Source organism: Ictalurus furcatus, chromosome 1 (assembly GCF_023375685.1).
Source record: "Ictalurus furcatus strain D&B chromosome 1, Billie_1.0, whole genome shotgun sequence".
NCBI classification, from domain to species: Eukaryota; Metazoa; Chordata; class Actinopteri; order Siluriformes; family Ictaluridae; genus Ictalurus; species Ictalurus furcatus.
Window position 1 is genome coordinate 1,406,371 of NC_071255.1, and position 17,144 is coordinate 1,423,514.

A 17,144-nucleotide genomic window follows, 5' to 3' on the forward strand; every position below is an offset into this window, starting at 1 on the left:
CAATAACTTAAGGAAAAAGAGGTTCTTTAAGGGTTCCTTAAGGGTTAATTGGATAGTTAGTTAGGTGACTAGATTAAAATTACTAGGTGAGATCACCTAGCTAAGAACCCTTAATTAGCCAATGAAGCCTTAAGGAACCCTTGGAGAACCTGTTTGTTCTAATAGTGTACGGTTTCTTCGGTTGTTTCTCCGGGGGAATGGAGGACCGTAAAGTAGAGAGTTCGCCATCAGAAACGTTTCTGAGCAAAACAGTTTTAAGAAACTGCAACGGTTAAATTATCTAGTGAACGCTTGAAGTACTATCTCATACAGTTTTAGACAAAAGGGTTCTTTGGGGAAAGTTTTTGTTGGAAAGGCTCTCAGCCTTTTTTTTTATTTTTTAAAAGGGGTTCTATTTGGGTTTCTGACAGGGAAACACTCCGCTGTACGGTTCTACATAGAACTTTTATGGGTTATAGAAGAAAATGTAAACATTTGAACGTTTTGGAGAACGCTTCAAAGGTTCTTCAAAGGTAAATCTCTATAAATTATTTTAGAGTCTTGGAAAACTTTCTGACAGGGAAACATTCAGTAGCAGGGTTCCACTTAGAACCTTTCCCCCAAATGTACAATATCTGTACATTTAAGACAGTTATTCTTTTTCTCGGCTGCACAGTGGGGGTCTAATGAGTCTCAAGCTGAACTCTAGGTGTTGAATGGAGCACATGTAGGTCTCCTAAATGTTGTTGTTGTTGTTGTTGTTGGTTTTTTCCCCCTGGCCCCGTCCTTATCATTTCACCTTTACAATAGACGCTTTATGGAGAGAAGACAGGAAATGACTGATGAAAGGCGGTTTGAATTTAGAGTTTCCGTCACATTGAGAAGTTCTGGGAAAGTCCAGATTTGACAACAAAGCGCAGACATCCATTTGAAACACTGCGTCTCCATTGGGGATGAGGCCCAGCCGTCTGTGGAACCTCATCAAATCCATCAGATCCTCACCGACCAGACGAGGTTGGGGAGAGTTCAGAGGAAGACTGTTGCTTTAACACCCTCCTGTTTCACTCACTACATCTGCTGCCTGGAGTGTGTAGAGGTTTCTCGGGCCTCGGCTTTGACGCCCCACATGCTTTAGCTCATGATTTACATTATTATTAGCTACACAGAGAGCTGAACATCTGCAGTGCACTCTGATGGAAATCGTTTTCGGAAATTAAACGACGGTTATGGAATCAAAAGCATAAGGCTGAAATGGATATGAGGCAATAATTTAACACAGTAGAGTATCATTAGTGTGCTGAGAGAGAGCACGGAGTATATTTTACTATTTAACTAGAATACAGATTGAATTATAACATAATAGCACACAGGGAATTAACAGAATTAATAGAAATAGCTTTTTTTGTACAGCGCAGAGGGAGATTGCGATAATCACTTATTCTGGACACTTACAGGAGAATGAAATAAAATGCGTATTATTAATGAAATCTGCTTGCTTGTTGTCCATGCCTTTAAATGCAGATGTTTTGAACTGCAGCTCTGTTTGCCAGTTTGGTTATTAATATGATTTGGTTATTATTCCAAACTAGAACTCCTTTTTTTTTTTTTTTTTTTTTAAATAATGCTTAGAACCCTTCACTATACAAAGAACCCACTGAAGAACACTTTCCCTGAACTATACACTGTACACTTAACATCAAATTGTCATTAGCATTGAAAGATGAAAGGTTGTGTTTTTGGTTACTTGAAACAAAGTTTCCAAACATCCATACTACACTTGTTACTCAAAAAATATTGTAAACCAATTACATTGTTCTAAAATTGCAACATAACGAAATATATCATTTAAATGTTTATTTTTTCTGTAATTAGACGTAATTAGATTCTCGCTCCAGTTTTGTTTATTTAGTTGCCTGTAAAGAGAGAATGTTTCTTTTTATGGTTTGAAATAGATGTTGATGTTGCAATGTGTTTTTTTGTCTGTTTGTTTGTTTGTTTGTTTTGCCTCATTAGCGTTTGCGTTCCTGAAATAAAGACTATCCAAAGTCTTAAAGTTAAGGTTTGGGGTTTAGCCAGTATTCATATCATTGCTTAAAACTTAGTGAGTATAAAACAGAATGATTACTAGAAGAGATTACTCATGAGATCAGGTTTGTATCCCAACACAGTTACAATTAAAACATGGTTAATAAACATGGCAGAATCAGTCACTGATCAATCTTTTATTAGAAACATGATGATGATGATGATCATAATAATTAACACTGGGAAACTTTCATGATATAAATAGAAATGTAAATATGTAATGTATATAATGTAATATAGTTTTATTACAGAAAGTAATAAAAGTAAACGTATATAAATATATACTAGTGCATATACAAATCTTCTAAAACGGTGCCAGAGACAAAATATTGGCAAAGCAATACATACTGAGAAAATATTCAGGTGAAATAATACACACTGATAGAATACTCAAGTGAAAGAATACATACTTAGAAAATACTCAGATGAAATGTTGCACACAGAGAATATACTTGGGGGAAGCAATACATACTTAGAAAATAGTGAGGTGAAATAATACATACTTAGAAAATACTCAGGTGAAATAATACACAGGGAAAATACTTGCGTGAAATAATACATATTTAAAAAATACTCAGATGAAATGATGCACACAGGGAAAATACTCAGGTGAAACAATACACACTGATAGAATACTCAAGTGAAATAATACATTCTTAGAAAATACTCAAATGAAATGAAGCACAGAGAGAATATACTCAGGTGAAGCAATACATACTTATAAAATACTGAGGTGAAATGATGCATATTAGAAAATAATCAGATAAATTAATACATACTGAGAAAATACTCAGGTGAAATAATATATACTTAGAAAATACTGAGGTAAAGTGATGCATATTAGAAAATAATCAGGTAAATTAATACATACTGAGAAAATACTCAGGTGAAATAATATATACTTAGAAAATACTGAGGTAAAATGATGCATATTAGAAAATAATCAGGTAAATTAATACATACTGAGAAAATACTCAGGTGAAATAATATATACTTAGAAAATACTGAGGTGAAATGATGCATACTTAGAAAATATTCTAATAAATTAATATATACAGATGAAATAACTGATGAAATACTCAGGTGAAACAATACATATAGAAACATTACACAGTCTAAATACTACATACAAAAAATACTGAATTAATACAAAAAATATTCAGTCAAAAATAATGCATATGGAGGAAATACTCAAGTAAAATGATGTGGTACAGAAACAATACTCAGGCAAAACAGTACATGTAAAGAAAATACTGACAAAATAAAACTCAAGGAAATTACTGAGTCTAAATACTACATACACAGAAAACACTGAGGCAAAATTATACACGTGGAGAAAATTCTCAGGCTCATTCAAATTAATTAAGCTCCGCCCCTTTTGATGGGGAAAAAAAATACCCAGGTGAAATAATACATTCAGAGAAATACTCATGCTAAAAACGCTATGATTTCAAGTATTTTCCTCTGTGTAGTCGAGTATCCTAATGTAATCTTAGCATAATCTGAAAGGGTAGGGAAAAAGATTAATGCTCACACTTTCCTCAACCTCGACTAAGTTTCTGTTCATCCTACCATCATCCTCCCATCCAGGTTACTATGGTTACAAGCCAACACCCAAGGCTAATAAAAAAACATGTAAATGAGTCAAAAGGTGAAGATATTTATTATAAAATCGTATGGGAATTATATTGCTGTTCTAGCCAGAGGAGAAACAGATCATATACAGTTGATATCATATACAATGAGAAATTTAATGAATTAATTCAAAGGAATCGTTCCAAAAGAACCTGATGAGCATCATTTTACCTGAAGAGTAAAAACATCTTGGGTGGAAAAAGTGACTGATGATAATTCATTCTAACTCTAAAGTTTCGCGTGGGCTATGTGAAATTCCTCGTTATGGTCCAGAACTGAAATTAGTGATGTAATCCAGAGGAAATCTGAGACATCATGACGGTGTCATGGTTCTCCTGCAGTTTCTCTCTCTCTCGACGACGACGACGACGACGATGATGATGATGATGGATTAGAGTGAGCGCTAATCCACAGTATATGTGACATGCCGGAAAGGAGAAACAGACAGGTGGAGCGACGAGTGAAAAATTCCAGAGAGCTGCGATGTTTCTGAGAGAGCTGTGCTAGATGTTTGCTGCTCTTCTCGTTCTCTCTCTATTTTACTTTTCCTCTGTCTGTACATCTCTCTCGCCCTCTCATCTCTGCAGCTGAGCATCCACAGGCCTGAAATCACATCATCCATGTACAGATGGCATCTACTGCTGTGTCCTAAAGCGTTACGATTCTCCATTTGGTGCCTCCTTCATCCAAGCGCCCAATCCAAGTGTTTATTTCTTTCCTTTCCAGTTTCATCCAAATTTTGCAAGGAAGAGAGACGAGACGAGGCGAGAGGTGGGAAGAGGAACAGCGGGTGAGGCGGAGATGCTTTGCTCGCTCGCAGGCGAAAGCAGAAGTAAGTGCTTCTGCTGCTGCTGGTGTGTGTGTGTGTGTGTGTGTGTGTGTGTGTGTGTGTGTGTGTGTGTGTGTTCTGGCAGCCTCAGAGGAGGGGAAGGGCAGAGAGAAGCCCTGACTTCGTCTGTAGACAAAAAAGCAACAGCAAATTCACGATTGGACTTTCCTGCAAGGGTTACGCGTCATCCTCCGAACTCGATATGAAGCGTGGGATCTGATTTGAGAAATGAAATTTCTCACTATTGTGAATTATTATAATGAGAGAAATCCTAAACATTAAAAAACCGCCCTGATTTATTCCGTTTTCATGACATCATAAGTAATCATTTGAATATTTGAATATAAATACAGTATTATGAAAGAATTGATATTTTTTGCACACAGTAAACACGAATTCATTCAGACACCTTGATGGCTCAGGATTAGCCTCTACATGCATGATGTGATGTTGTGGCACATCTCGTCTTTATCAACCAGAAGGTTGTGAGTTCGAATCCCAGCGTGTGTTTAATAAATTGCTCTATTTTTTTTTTTAAAGGAAAAGGTTAGTTTGATGATACTTTTATGTAATGCTTATAAAAAATAAATGACAAAAAAAAATACAATTTTATCATCACAGTGATAACAAGGTAAGAAAATTAATCTATATGGTCGCACTGCTCTGTACGCTGTATTCGGACACTATCCTGTCCCGGTGCATTGTGGGAGTTCATGAGCGCTTTCAAATGTTCAAAAACGTGGCAAAACGTCCACCAACGGAAAATAATAATGCGTATGTAGTGACTAGAGAGTGAGGGATTATGGGTAAGTGTTCGGATCACGTGACAGCCACGTATCACCATATGTCGCAGTAACGAGGACTTTGTTACATATTTTTGGACTTTTTATGAACAAAAAAGTAATAAATAGGAAATAAACACACAAGTCTTATAGTAATGGAGTAAAATTCGCTTTTGGCCAAACTTCTTTTTCTTTCTTACTGTATATAGAATAGATATATAGAATTTTTAGAAATCCTCTTGTTTTGACTTCCTGGACCTGTTATTCTCTTTAGTCTAATCTCATCATCTAATCAGTCTACTCAGACTTCCTTCACACCTTTAATAAAACTCTGACACTTCCTACGTGCACGCGTGTGATTGTTAGTGACAGGAACGTGTTTTTGTCATTTACTTCGAGCTACAAATAGTGGAGAACGTAGATCTTTTTATAACACCTTCCAGCGTTAATTGTGATGTCGGCATGTTGATTATTATCCTCTGACACACTGGAGACGAGACCTGTGTCCAAACCGTTTAATCGAGCATATTATTCAAGTCACTGTTTTTTGTTCTCGTTCGTCGTTGACGAGACATAAAAACTTAACCGATTATAAAAAGACAGTCGTGATAATCATGAGGTTATAAGGTCAAATGTACATTTTTGTAGCGTTCAGGAAAGAAATGTGAAGGTGGTAAATAAAAACGTTCATATCTTCGAACAAGTTACTCATTGTAGAAATGGACGATAAGTTTAAAAAAAAAAAAAAAAACTCTAAACAAAAGTTACATCAATGTTTACTTGGGGAAAGTTCCTCGTATTCAGAGTCGGGTTACGCACGCAAGTGGATTTAGACACTCCGCTCTAAACCTGAAAAATTCAGCCATTTGGAGTTACTTCCAATACACAGGGTATCAAATCAGGGCTTTTACACGCTGTATAGAGTTCTACATGATGTCTAAGCCAAGTCCACTAGGCAGGGAAAGAAGAAATAATGACCTCTACACCCTATGTAGTGCACACTGTCCATTTGGACATCAGGTTTTATGGGGTTGGGGGCACGGTCCAAAAGACCGTGCCAAAGACATGCATTGTAGTCTAGACATCCAGTCCAAAGACATGCATTGTAGGCTGACTGGCATCTCTAAATTGTCCGTAGTGTGTGAATGGGTATGTGTGTGTGTGTGTGTGTGTGATTGTGCCCTGAGATGGGTTGGCATCCCATCCAGGGTGTCCCCCGCCTTGTGCCCCGAGTTCCTCCGGGACAGGCTCCAGGCTCCCCACAACACTGTGTAGGATCAGCGGTACAGATCATGGATGGAGACGTCTTTATGGGACTCATTCAGAGTAGTATAGGGTGGTATAGGGTATGACATAAAAGCTTGTACACCCTATAAAGCGCACAAGTCCAGTACGCAGCCAGACATGGCGAGTTAGACTAAATAGCGTTAAACCGACTTACGTCTCTACGCCACTCTAGGGGAGGACGATAAGGCGATTTCTACAGACTAGAAGCCAGACGAACCAATCAATAATAGCTATTTGTGGAAAAGAGAACGTTATTGTGAGTGGAAAAGTGACATAAACAGTGCGAATCAATACGTGAAGTAAAAGGCTGTGAGAGGAAAAACAGCAAAGAAGTGACAGAACACCAATTACAGCCACCTCTTCTCACCTCTGATTGGGTCTTGTGTGTGTGTGTGTGTGTGTGTGTGTGTGTGTGTGTGTGTGGTTAGGAAGGTGTTTTTCAGATAAAGTTGGTGCTGTTTGGATTGAAAAGTAGGTCACTATGCAGTGTGTGTGTGTACATTATTTAGTGTGGCAGTTTTACTATTTCTGTTTAATTCTTTATTTTCTTCTCAACAGAAAATGAACCGTTATTGGACAGCAAAGCAGGCTGAGAGGAACTCCCGAACTACATAAGGACGCAAACATGAAAGCAGTGGACACAAATGGTGAGGACTTTTTATAGACACAGTTAAGCATAGTGTCGTAGAAGAGACTCTATAATGGCAGCTGAGGGCTCAGTCAGCTTATCCTTCACACCGTGATGCCTTTTGCAGTACAGCATCAAGCGTGCACACGTTAATTTCGTATCTTGTGTCTTTGTTACATTGGGAGCACAATTAACTGTCTGAACACGACATAAAATGACAAAATAATAGTCTGTGCTGGATCAAGTGCTATTCTACAAGCTGCTGAGTAACGAGTGTGGAAGCCATTTTGTGAAATTAAACCCACTAGGCCTATTCATGCCTCATGACATACAATATACTCAACTCCAATTAGATGTTCATTTCTTTTCAGTCATATATCTTCGTATTAGTCTTTCTTTTTGTTTATGTTTAAATTGCATTGCAGTAGAAAGCAAAGGAAAAAACAAAAAAAAAAAACACCACGTAAGCTATTATTTCATATCCTACATAGTGAACTTGTAGAAGGTGTAAAAACCTGAACACACTGTTCACTATGTACGGTGTACAAGCTATTACCTAAGTAGTGCACTTGAAATTCTGTACTTTGTTTAAAAATGTTTTAAATAAGACAAACTGAGAAACACAAGCAGACTTCTGGACCTTGGTGTAACTCCAGGTGATGAGAAAGGTAATGTAGTCATCTATAAAGTAAGCATTTCTCTAAAGGGACTAATGGGACGTTGCCCGGTGAGAGCAGATGTTCTACTTGCCCTCGCTGAACTCCTGAAATCAGAGTTTGACACTAGCTAAACTGCAGCAGCGGACCCCAAACGTCGTCCCTGTCACTGATTAACCGGGACACGAGCAGGCAGCTGCTGGGACAGATAAGATAAAGCCGAGCCGAGCAGCTGGTTAAATATGCTTTACACCATATCATCATCAATACGCTTGTTACAACCGAGCAAAAGTGCTGCCCGTTGTTAGTCCTCCACACTGATTTATGTACTGTACATGTTATTTTTGCCCCTCTTCTGCACTGCAGGTGGTGAAGGTGAAGAACAGATTGCTGTAAGTCAAGGACAGAATGTCTCGAACAGCTTGGTCATAGAGATCACCAAAGTTCATTCAAGCTGCTTTTTTTTTTTTTTTTTTAAATAAAATCAATATTATAGTATGTTTATTACATTGACAAAATGAACACGAGCCATCTGAAGTTTATAACAAGTTTACAACAATGGACTCTGAGTTAGGGCAGACAATTTCTAGCAGTTGACCCCAAGTAAGTACGCTAAACTTCTAGAAGTAGTTCATAAGTTAGTACACTAAACTTCTAGCAGTAGTTCATAAGTTAGTACACTAAACTTCTAGCAGTAGTTCATAAGTTAGTACACTAAACTTCTAGCAGTAGTTCATAAGTTAGTACACTAAACTTCTAGCAGTAGTTCATAAGTTAGTACACTAAACTTCTAGCAGTAGTTCATAAGTTAAGACACTAAACTTCTAGCAGTAGTTCATAAGTTAGTACACTAAACTTCTAGCAATAGTTCATAAGTTAAGACACTAAACTTCTAGCAATAGTTCATAAGTTAGTACACTAAACGTCTAGCAGTAGTTCCTAAGTTAAGACACTAAACGTCTAGCAGTAGTTCCTTAGTTAAGACACTAAACGTCTAGCAGTAGTTCCTAAGTTAAGACACTAAACGTCTAGCAGTAGTTCCTAAGTTAAGACACTAAATGTCTAGCAGTAGTTCCTAAGTTAAGACACTAAATGTCTAGCAGTAGTTCCTAAGTTAAGACACTAAATGTCTAGCAGTAGTTCCTAAGTTAAGACACTAAATGTCTAGCAGTAGTTCCTAAGTTAAGACACTAAATGTCTAGCAGTAGTTCCTAAGTTAAGACACTAAATGTCTAGCTTGGTAGAACTTCAAATTTCTAGCAACTGATCCCAAGTTAGCATGCTAAATTTCTACCAATAGATCATAAGTTAGGACACACAAATTCTTAACATTCCTATACTAAATATATGGTATATACTGTTACTACATTACATAGCCTACTATATAAGCGGATACTAGCTTGGGACACTAAGTCGATGCTTTAATGGAAGTAATTAATAGCAGGGACACTAATTAACAGATGTTGAGACTAAATTAGAACACAAAAGGGCAATTAGGAAACTGATTAATGAGTAGTAATGAACACTAAATGTAGAACACATTTAAATCAAAGGACAAAAAGTGAAGACACGTTTATATATATATATATATATATATATATATATATATATATATATATATATATATATAATGTGTGTGTGTGTGTGTTGGATCAATCTGATTATCTGGAGAAACCAAGAGATGTATGGAAGGTACAGTTTAGTACCATGTTTCTCTCCAAATGAACGGAGAGTAAATTAGAACATATCCTGACATTAGCTACACCACCACCACCACCACACCACCACCACCACCGACACACTTCTTGGACTGGACACTGTTTGGAAGCTGCATAACTATGCAATTTGTTCCTGCTTATTTGTTAAAGCTAAACTGGATGAGGGAAGGGAAGAAGGACTGTGGAGTAGGACGTTGCAGAATATTTTGGTATGTGATCTGTGAAGATATTTGTGAAATGGTTTTGCGCTCGTGTTCATGTTGCGTTTGTTTTGCAATTATGTAACTCGCCACTGAATCCATGTCCTGCTGTAATACAGTAGAAAGCCTTAAATACACAAAGCTGGAGAGTCTCTCAGCTCCACTCTGCCATCTAGCGTTGGGTAAAACACACACACACACACACACACACACACACACACACACACACACACACACACACACTGTGTAAGGATCACAACCGACTAATGTTGACCTCATAGTGCGCTATTGAAAATTAGATTGATTATAAACATACAAAATAATAATAATAATTTCGATTTCATTTATAATAATAATAATAATAATAATAATAATAATAATAATACATTAACAGAATTCAGCACGCGCCTTCAGGTGACCCACATCTGTCCAGCCAGAAAGCATGGAACTAAATCTTTTTTTTTTCTCCCTTCCTACTGAAATGTGAAGGGGCGTGGCTTGACACGGGCTCTTCCCTCAGGGGCGGGGTTTCAGAATAATAATAATAGGGCTTTCTTCCTTTTTTTTTGCGATCACAACGTAAGGCGCCTGAGCTCGCGTGCTGTTGGCGTCTAAGAAGCCTTTTTTTAAAAAAAATATATATATATATAAATATGCTCTATATTATACATGTGCTTATAAATGACAATTATAGATTATTTATATGCATGCTCAGCACATGTGTGTATTTGTGTGTGTGTATATATATGCAGGCTGATCAGTATGTATATGTTTATGTATAAACACACGTGTTTGAAGAAGAAAATGAATTTAAATGATTATTAAGCCACCTTCATGAGCTCATCAGCTTTGTCTCGCTCTCTTAAAAAAATAAATAATAAGTTTACAGGAATGAGGTCAGAGCCAAAGCTGCTCATTGCACGCGCCGATTATTATTAGATTCCTTTTTACAGCCAATCGGAGCGGCCAGGGGGCGTGTCTTCTCAGCTTGGGGGAGGCTGACAACAAGCGCTGATTGGCTGCTGCGCTTTCACCGGTCTGTCCTCGCGGAGGCATAAAGCGGCGCGAGCTGTGGCTGCTCGAAAACGACCGAAAAACTTCTTTGCACGCGCACGGCAGATGGGAAGCGTACTGCTGCAATAACAACAACATCTCGCAGCTCGGTTATGCAGAAAGAGCTGAAACACACACACACACACACACACACGCACGCACGCACACGCGCGCGCACGCTCTTTAACCGACTCTTAACGCGAACATGAACGGAGAACGGACACGGCGCGAGCCGGAGTGTGTGTCCGCTCACTGAGTTTATATCCTAACTCCCCGCGTGCGAACTTAAAAAAAAACAAACCAATAATAAATAACACGGATAAACCCTTCTCAGGACTACTGCCGTGAAAGAAAGTGGACTTTGTTTGTTTTTTTCTTCTTCTTTCAGCAGCTTTATTAGAAATTGTGAGAAATCTGACGGGTGAGATTTTGCCGTCGCGAGCGCCGAGATGGTGCAGAAAACGAGCGGCGCGGAGAGCTTTGATTCCGGGGCGAAGGACGCGGATCTGTGCGCCTCGTCATCCGCGAGCCCCGGATCCGACAAGCTCGTGGACCCGGGCTGGTGCAAGACCCCCAGCGGACACATCAAGCGGCCCATGAACGCGTTCATGGTGTGGTCGCAGATCGAGCGGCGCAAGATCATGGAGCAGTCCCCCGACATGCACAACGCCGAGATCTCCAAGCGGCTCGGGAAGCGCTGGAAGCTGCTGAAGGACACCGATAAGATCCCGTTCATCCGCGAGGCAGAGCGCCTGCGCCTCAAGCACATGGCCGACTACCCGGACTACAAGTACCGACCGCGGAAAAAGCCCAAGTCGAGCGGAGGCTCCAAGAGCAGCGAGAAGGCGAGCGGAGCTACCGGTCCCCACGGCGCCATTTTGAAGGCGCATTCCAAAAAGAGCGGAAGTTCCAGAACGGGCAGCGGCGGCCACAGCAAGGCGCACAAGATGGCTCACAAAGCCGCGCCGCATGAGCCGGCCGCCGGGGCAGATCACCACGCGCTCTACAAGTCCAACAAGTCGGACAAGAAACCCAAAAGAGTTTACGTGTTCGGGAGCGGAGGAGAAGGAGGAGGAGGAGGAGGAGGAAGCGTCCCCGCGAGCCCGACCCTCAGCAGCTCCACAGAGTTCGGCGACGCGCAGAGTCTGTACGAGGACTCGCACCGCGCCTTCCGCGCGCCCTCGCCTGCTCCTTCCGCCTCGTGCTTATCCCAGTCTCCATCATCATCTTCTTCAATATCATCGTCTTCTTCGTCGTCGTCGGATGAGGAGCTTGAGGACGACATGGCAGAGGTCGGGCGCCGCGCGAGCCCCGGATTCGACAGCACGTCTCTGGGCAGCTTCGGCTCGTCTTACTCCTCGTCTTCCGCGTCCTCGTGCTCGCCGGCGCTCGACCGCGACTGGGACTCGAGCTTCGAGTCGTGCGCGGGCTCTCACTTCGACTTCCCCGATTACTGCACGCCCGAGGTGACCGAGATGATCTCGCGGGACTGGCTCGAGTCGACCATCTCCAACCTCGTGTTCACTTACTGAAGGAGCGGAGCGGAGAGCGCGCGTGCGGGGCTGACACTAACAAACAAACAAACAAACAAACAAACAAACAAACACGCAATGCAAGGAAATGAAACAACAAGACTGAAAATCAAGTAAATAAATAAATATAACAAGGAGAACTGTTTCACATGAAGTTGCATTGAGAGTGCTTGCAACCGAACGACGGACGAGGAATCTCAGACACACACAAAAATGCGCAAAAACTGCGTTTTGATTTAAAGAGAGAGAGAGAGATCAAGAAGGGACTGGAGCGCACGTGCGCTGGTGCATTGAGATGCGTCGTGGTGTGGTGCATTTGCAGAAATGCATCGAGTCGCGCTGCATTAGGGCTACACTGCAAACACCACCGAGTTCTGTGCATCGATGAGAACATTTTCGAAACATTTCAATAAAAGAAAAAGTGAGAGACGAGAAGCGGAGTTGCAGAGGCGCGTGCCCGAGGAAACCAGAAGGGATTTTTGTTTCCGAGTTGCAACAGGACTGGAAGGACCTTCACGTGCGTGCATGGCGAGGAGAAGAGCGTCCATGTCCGTGCACGCGGAGGGGGGAGAAACAAGAAGATCCTATTGCATAATAATAATAATAATAATAATAATAATAATCGGAACTGTCGGAAAAAAAGTCGGAACTGGAAAACTGTGATTTGATTTGCACGAGAAGCTGTTTTCGGTCATCTGTTTTTTTTAAAAAAAGGACAACATTGCGACAGGCACGTGACTTTTTAACGCTTTAGAGGTACAGATGGAGGCTGGGGAGGGGCGGATTTATGAACGAGGTGGGTTTAAGACTTAAAGACAACCCTTTATTTAAAGAGAGAGAGAGAGAGAGAGAGAGAGAAGCATGTTATCTGTCCTCTGGTGTATCACGGTTTTGTGTGCGACTGTGGAGCAGTTCACTAGCAGTAGGTTTATTTAAAATGGCTAGATGGCGCCATGTTTGACTTTAAAAACAAACAAAAAATCACCAGCTGTTTTTCATTCTGAACTTCAGGATTCAATCTCAGATCTGTGCTGAACTTTCCTTTTTTTAATTTGTTTTTAAATGAATCAGGACCAAAACTCCCCTGTTTCTGTTTTTTATATACTCTTGTCCATCATTGTGTGTTTGTTTGTTTGTTTGTTTGGTTTTTCAGATGCCATTTTTTTTTATATACATATATATATATATATATATGAGGATGTATTTATATACCAGCTGAGCATTGAATTTTTTTTTTAAATCAAGTTTTTTTTTGTTGTTGTTTGTTGTTGGTTCACACTCCTTCTCCCAAAAAGAAGGGCTATAGTTTTTTTTTTGTTTTGTTTTGTTTTGTTTTTTCTCCCCCATTTCTTTATTTTATATTTAAATGTAGACTTTTTTGGAGAAAAAGAGAGCGTTTGATTATTTTCTCAGTGTATTTTTGTACAAATCTATATTTAAAAAAAAAAAAAAAAAGAAAGAGGAAAAAAAGGGGGCGTGGTGATTTGTTGACGATTTGTGTACCAGCTTTTTTCCCAGGTTTTTTTTTTCTCTCTTATTTTTTAATTTTTTTTTTTAAATTCTAGGTGGGTTGGTTAATGCAAAATCGACCTCCTGTCTGTGTTTACAGCTCCAATCTCTATCACACACACACACACACTTTTTGACATGAAACCCTGCTGTAAAGGGACATTACACATCTTGCTCAGTCAGATATCGTAGCTTTAATCGATCGTTTTTTATGGCATTTTTTGCAACGACAAAAAAAAAAAATCGTTTTTTAAAAAAAAAAAAACAATTCCGAACGTAAAATGAAATCATCGTGTTTGGATATTTAATCTCTCTTTTTCTACTCGTATAGCTCATCGTTTTCGTATTTTAAGGCATGGTGGATAGACTTTTGTATCACAGATTCAGGTTTCTATATAATAGCTGTTGTGTTCTGAAAAATTAGGAAAAATCGTGAATTTGTACAGTCGACTGTATTATTATTATTATTATTATTATTATTATTATTATAAGCAAAAAAAAAGAGATTGTGTGTGTTTTATGTATGTTGTTGCGCTATAAACATGTCATGGCACTAGAACAGATATGGTTTCGCTTAGCCTACTTCCTTTAACGATTGTTGTCGAGGAGTTTCTGTATAAATATAGTATATACACAGTTGGATTATATTAACTTTATGTTCTGTGCAATATGCTGTGTAGAAAAAAAAATCTGTTTTGCATCCTAATCATGCCATAACGCATTTGGGATTTGGGGGCGGGGCAGAGGGGAGGGGAGGGTTTAGGGGGCGGGGCTTCACGCCAGCTCTATGTGTCAAGTCACTGCCTGTCAGATTGTTAATATACACATGTACAGATTTTGTTTTTTTTTTTGTTTTTTTTGTTTTGTTTTTTTCAGGAAGGAAATAAAGTCAGCTGGAACTGAACCTTAACACGCCCTCATGACTTGTTTTTCTTCTTCTTGCTTCTTTTTTTTTTTTTTTTTTTTTTTGATTGCATAACTGACTGCTCAAGAAAAAAAAAACATATACAAAACATAATGAGTGCCTTTCAGGGCACCCAAGGACACCTGTACTGATATATAACCATGTAAACACATTTAATAAAATAAATAAATAAATATATAAATAACCAGATAAACAAAAGGGAAATAATAAAACTAAAAGAAATAAATGTTAAAGGACATAACTATACAGGTGAATAAATCACGTGTTAGCTTTGATAGAAATAAATAACCTGATTATTTAATTTTTTTAAATTATATATATATGTTTGTGTGTGTATGTGTGTGTGTGTGTGTGTGTGTGTGTGTGTGAGAGAGAGAGAGAGAGAGCACATCTCCGGCTTCACCCCTGAAACTCTTCCGTAAAATCACAGACCCTACATAAACAAATAATTCATCCTTTAGCTGTTATCTGGGGCACTAGGTCACTAGCCTAGCCTATAGAAGCCTACTTCATAAAACATTTAGCCTTGGTCTGGATTTTGGTAGTACATTGCAAAAATATCAAAATAAATAAATAATCAGTCATGTGTGTACTTTACTGTCTACGAGCGCGCTTGAGAATAAATAACTTAGCTCTTAGACTAGGTCTGCGAGCTTGGCTTTGGCAGCTGGTCCAACTAAACCTAATTTAAATCTAATACAAGGGCTCATTATATTATATTACTTGCCTACTTTAATATTACTTAAAGTCATTACGTTTGGCTCTTCGGTTCTTTCAACACGATTTAAAGAGCGTAACTGGCTACTAGCGCCCTAGATTGGAGCACGAGCTCAGTTTCGCATGAGTAAATCCCCAGTTATTTAGCCCGCATCACGCCAGTCAGTTTACTTATTTACCCAGGGCACTTACTTATTCACAAATCAAGCAATAATTTACTCTGGGTCACTATGTCAGTAACAACACAAGCCAGAGTAGATCATTCACTTAGTCCATTTAAATAAATAAATAAGTAAACAAATAAATGATTGACCCTCAGGCTTGGATCACACAAACAAGTAAATAAATAAATACTAGGTCACTGGCTGAGGCCACTTAGATGGATGGATAGATGGATGAATAAACAAACAAACAAATAAATAAATACTAGGTCTGTCCCATTAGTTGACTAGCTTAGGCCACATACGGTCCCCTCCGAAACTATTGGAACGATAGTTTATAATAGTTATTTCCTGGTATTTACATCTAGACGTGATAAACAGCTTACAACACAGAACCTTCAGTATCAGACGACCCAATTTTCAGGCGAGCAAAAGTATCGGAACAGATCAGCCTTGAAGTAAATGTAAGTAAATCATTTAAGTTAATATTTGGTTGGTTTCTTCTTCTGTGAAGCTTCTCCAGGTTTTTCCTGCAGCTTCTGGGGGGGGGGGGGGTTTCTCCTTTCAGTCTCCTCTTCAGGAGCTGAAATGCTGCTCAGTTGGGTTAAGGTCTGGGGATTGACATGTCCAGTCTAAAACCTTCCACTTTGAGTCGGCAGTGTGTTTTGGATCGTCGTCTTGCTCCTGATTCATTCGGATGTGTTTCTCTGTAAATTATCAGGCAATGTTCCTGTAGACTTCTGAATACGTTCTGCTGCTCCCATCATGAGTTCATCATCAATAAAGATTAGTGAGAATGTTCCAGAAGCGGCCGTGCAAGCCCAAGCCATGACGCTACCTCCACCATGTTTCACAGATGAGCTTGTATGTTCTGGATCATGAGCAGATCCTTTCTTTCTCCACACTTTGGTCTTTCCGTCACTTTGGTAGAGGTTCATCTCGGTTCCAGAACTTTTGTGGATCGTCTCTGTATTTCTTTGTGAATTCCAGTCTGGATTTCTGACTCTTACTGCTGATGAGTGGTTTGTATCTTGTGGTACGGCCTCTATATTTCTGCTCTCAAAGTCTTCTTCGAACGGTGGATTGTGAGACCTTCCCCCTGCCCTGTGGAGGTTGTTGGTGATGTCACTCTCTGTTGTTTTTGGGGGGTTTTTTTCACAGCTCTCACAATGTTTGTCATCAACTGTTGTTGTTTTCCTTGGCCGACCCGTTCGGTGTCTGTTTGGTCAGTACACCAGCGGTTTCATTCGTTTTCAGGACATTCCAAATAGTTGTATTGGCTGTGCCCAGTGTTTGTGCAGTGCCACTGCTAGACTTTCCCTCTTTTCTCTGCTTCAAAATGGCTTGATTTTCATCCATAGACAGCTCTCTGATCTTCATGTTGGTTTATCCTTTTTAACAACAAATGGAGAATTCACAGGTGAAACTCAGGCCTCTAACCAAGAGTA

The 17,144-nt window shown here is 39.5% G+C and overlaps 1 protein-coding gene across 1 annotated transcript; it reads left to right on the plus strand.

Annotated features, from left to right (window-relative positions):
• Window positions 1-11,019: 11,019 nt before the first annotated feature.
• Window positions 11,020-14,803, plus strand: sox4b (SRY-box transcription factor 4b). The gene has a single exon (XM_053647431.1). It carries the CDS (start codon window positions 11,302-11,304, stop codon window positions 12,382-12,384), a length of 1,083 nt encoding a protein of 360 aa, XP_053503406.1. The 5' UTR covers window positions 11,020-11,301; the 3' UTR covers window positions 12,385-14,803.
• The last annotated feature ends 2,341 nt before the right edge of the window (window positions 14,804-17,144 follow it).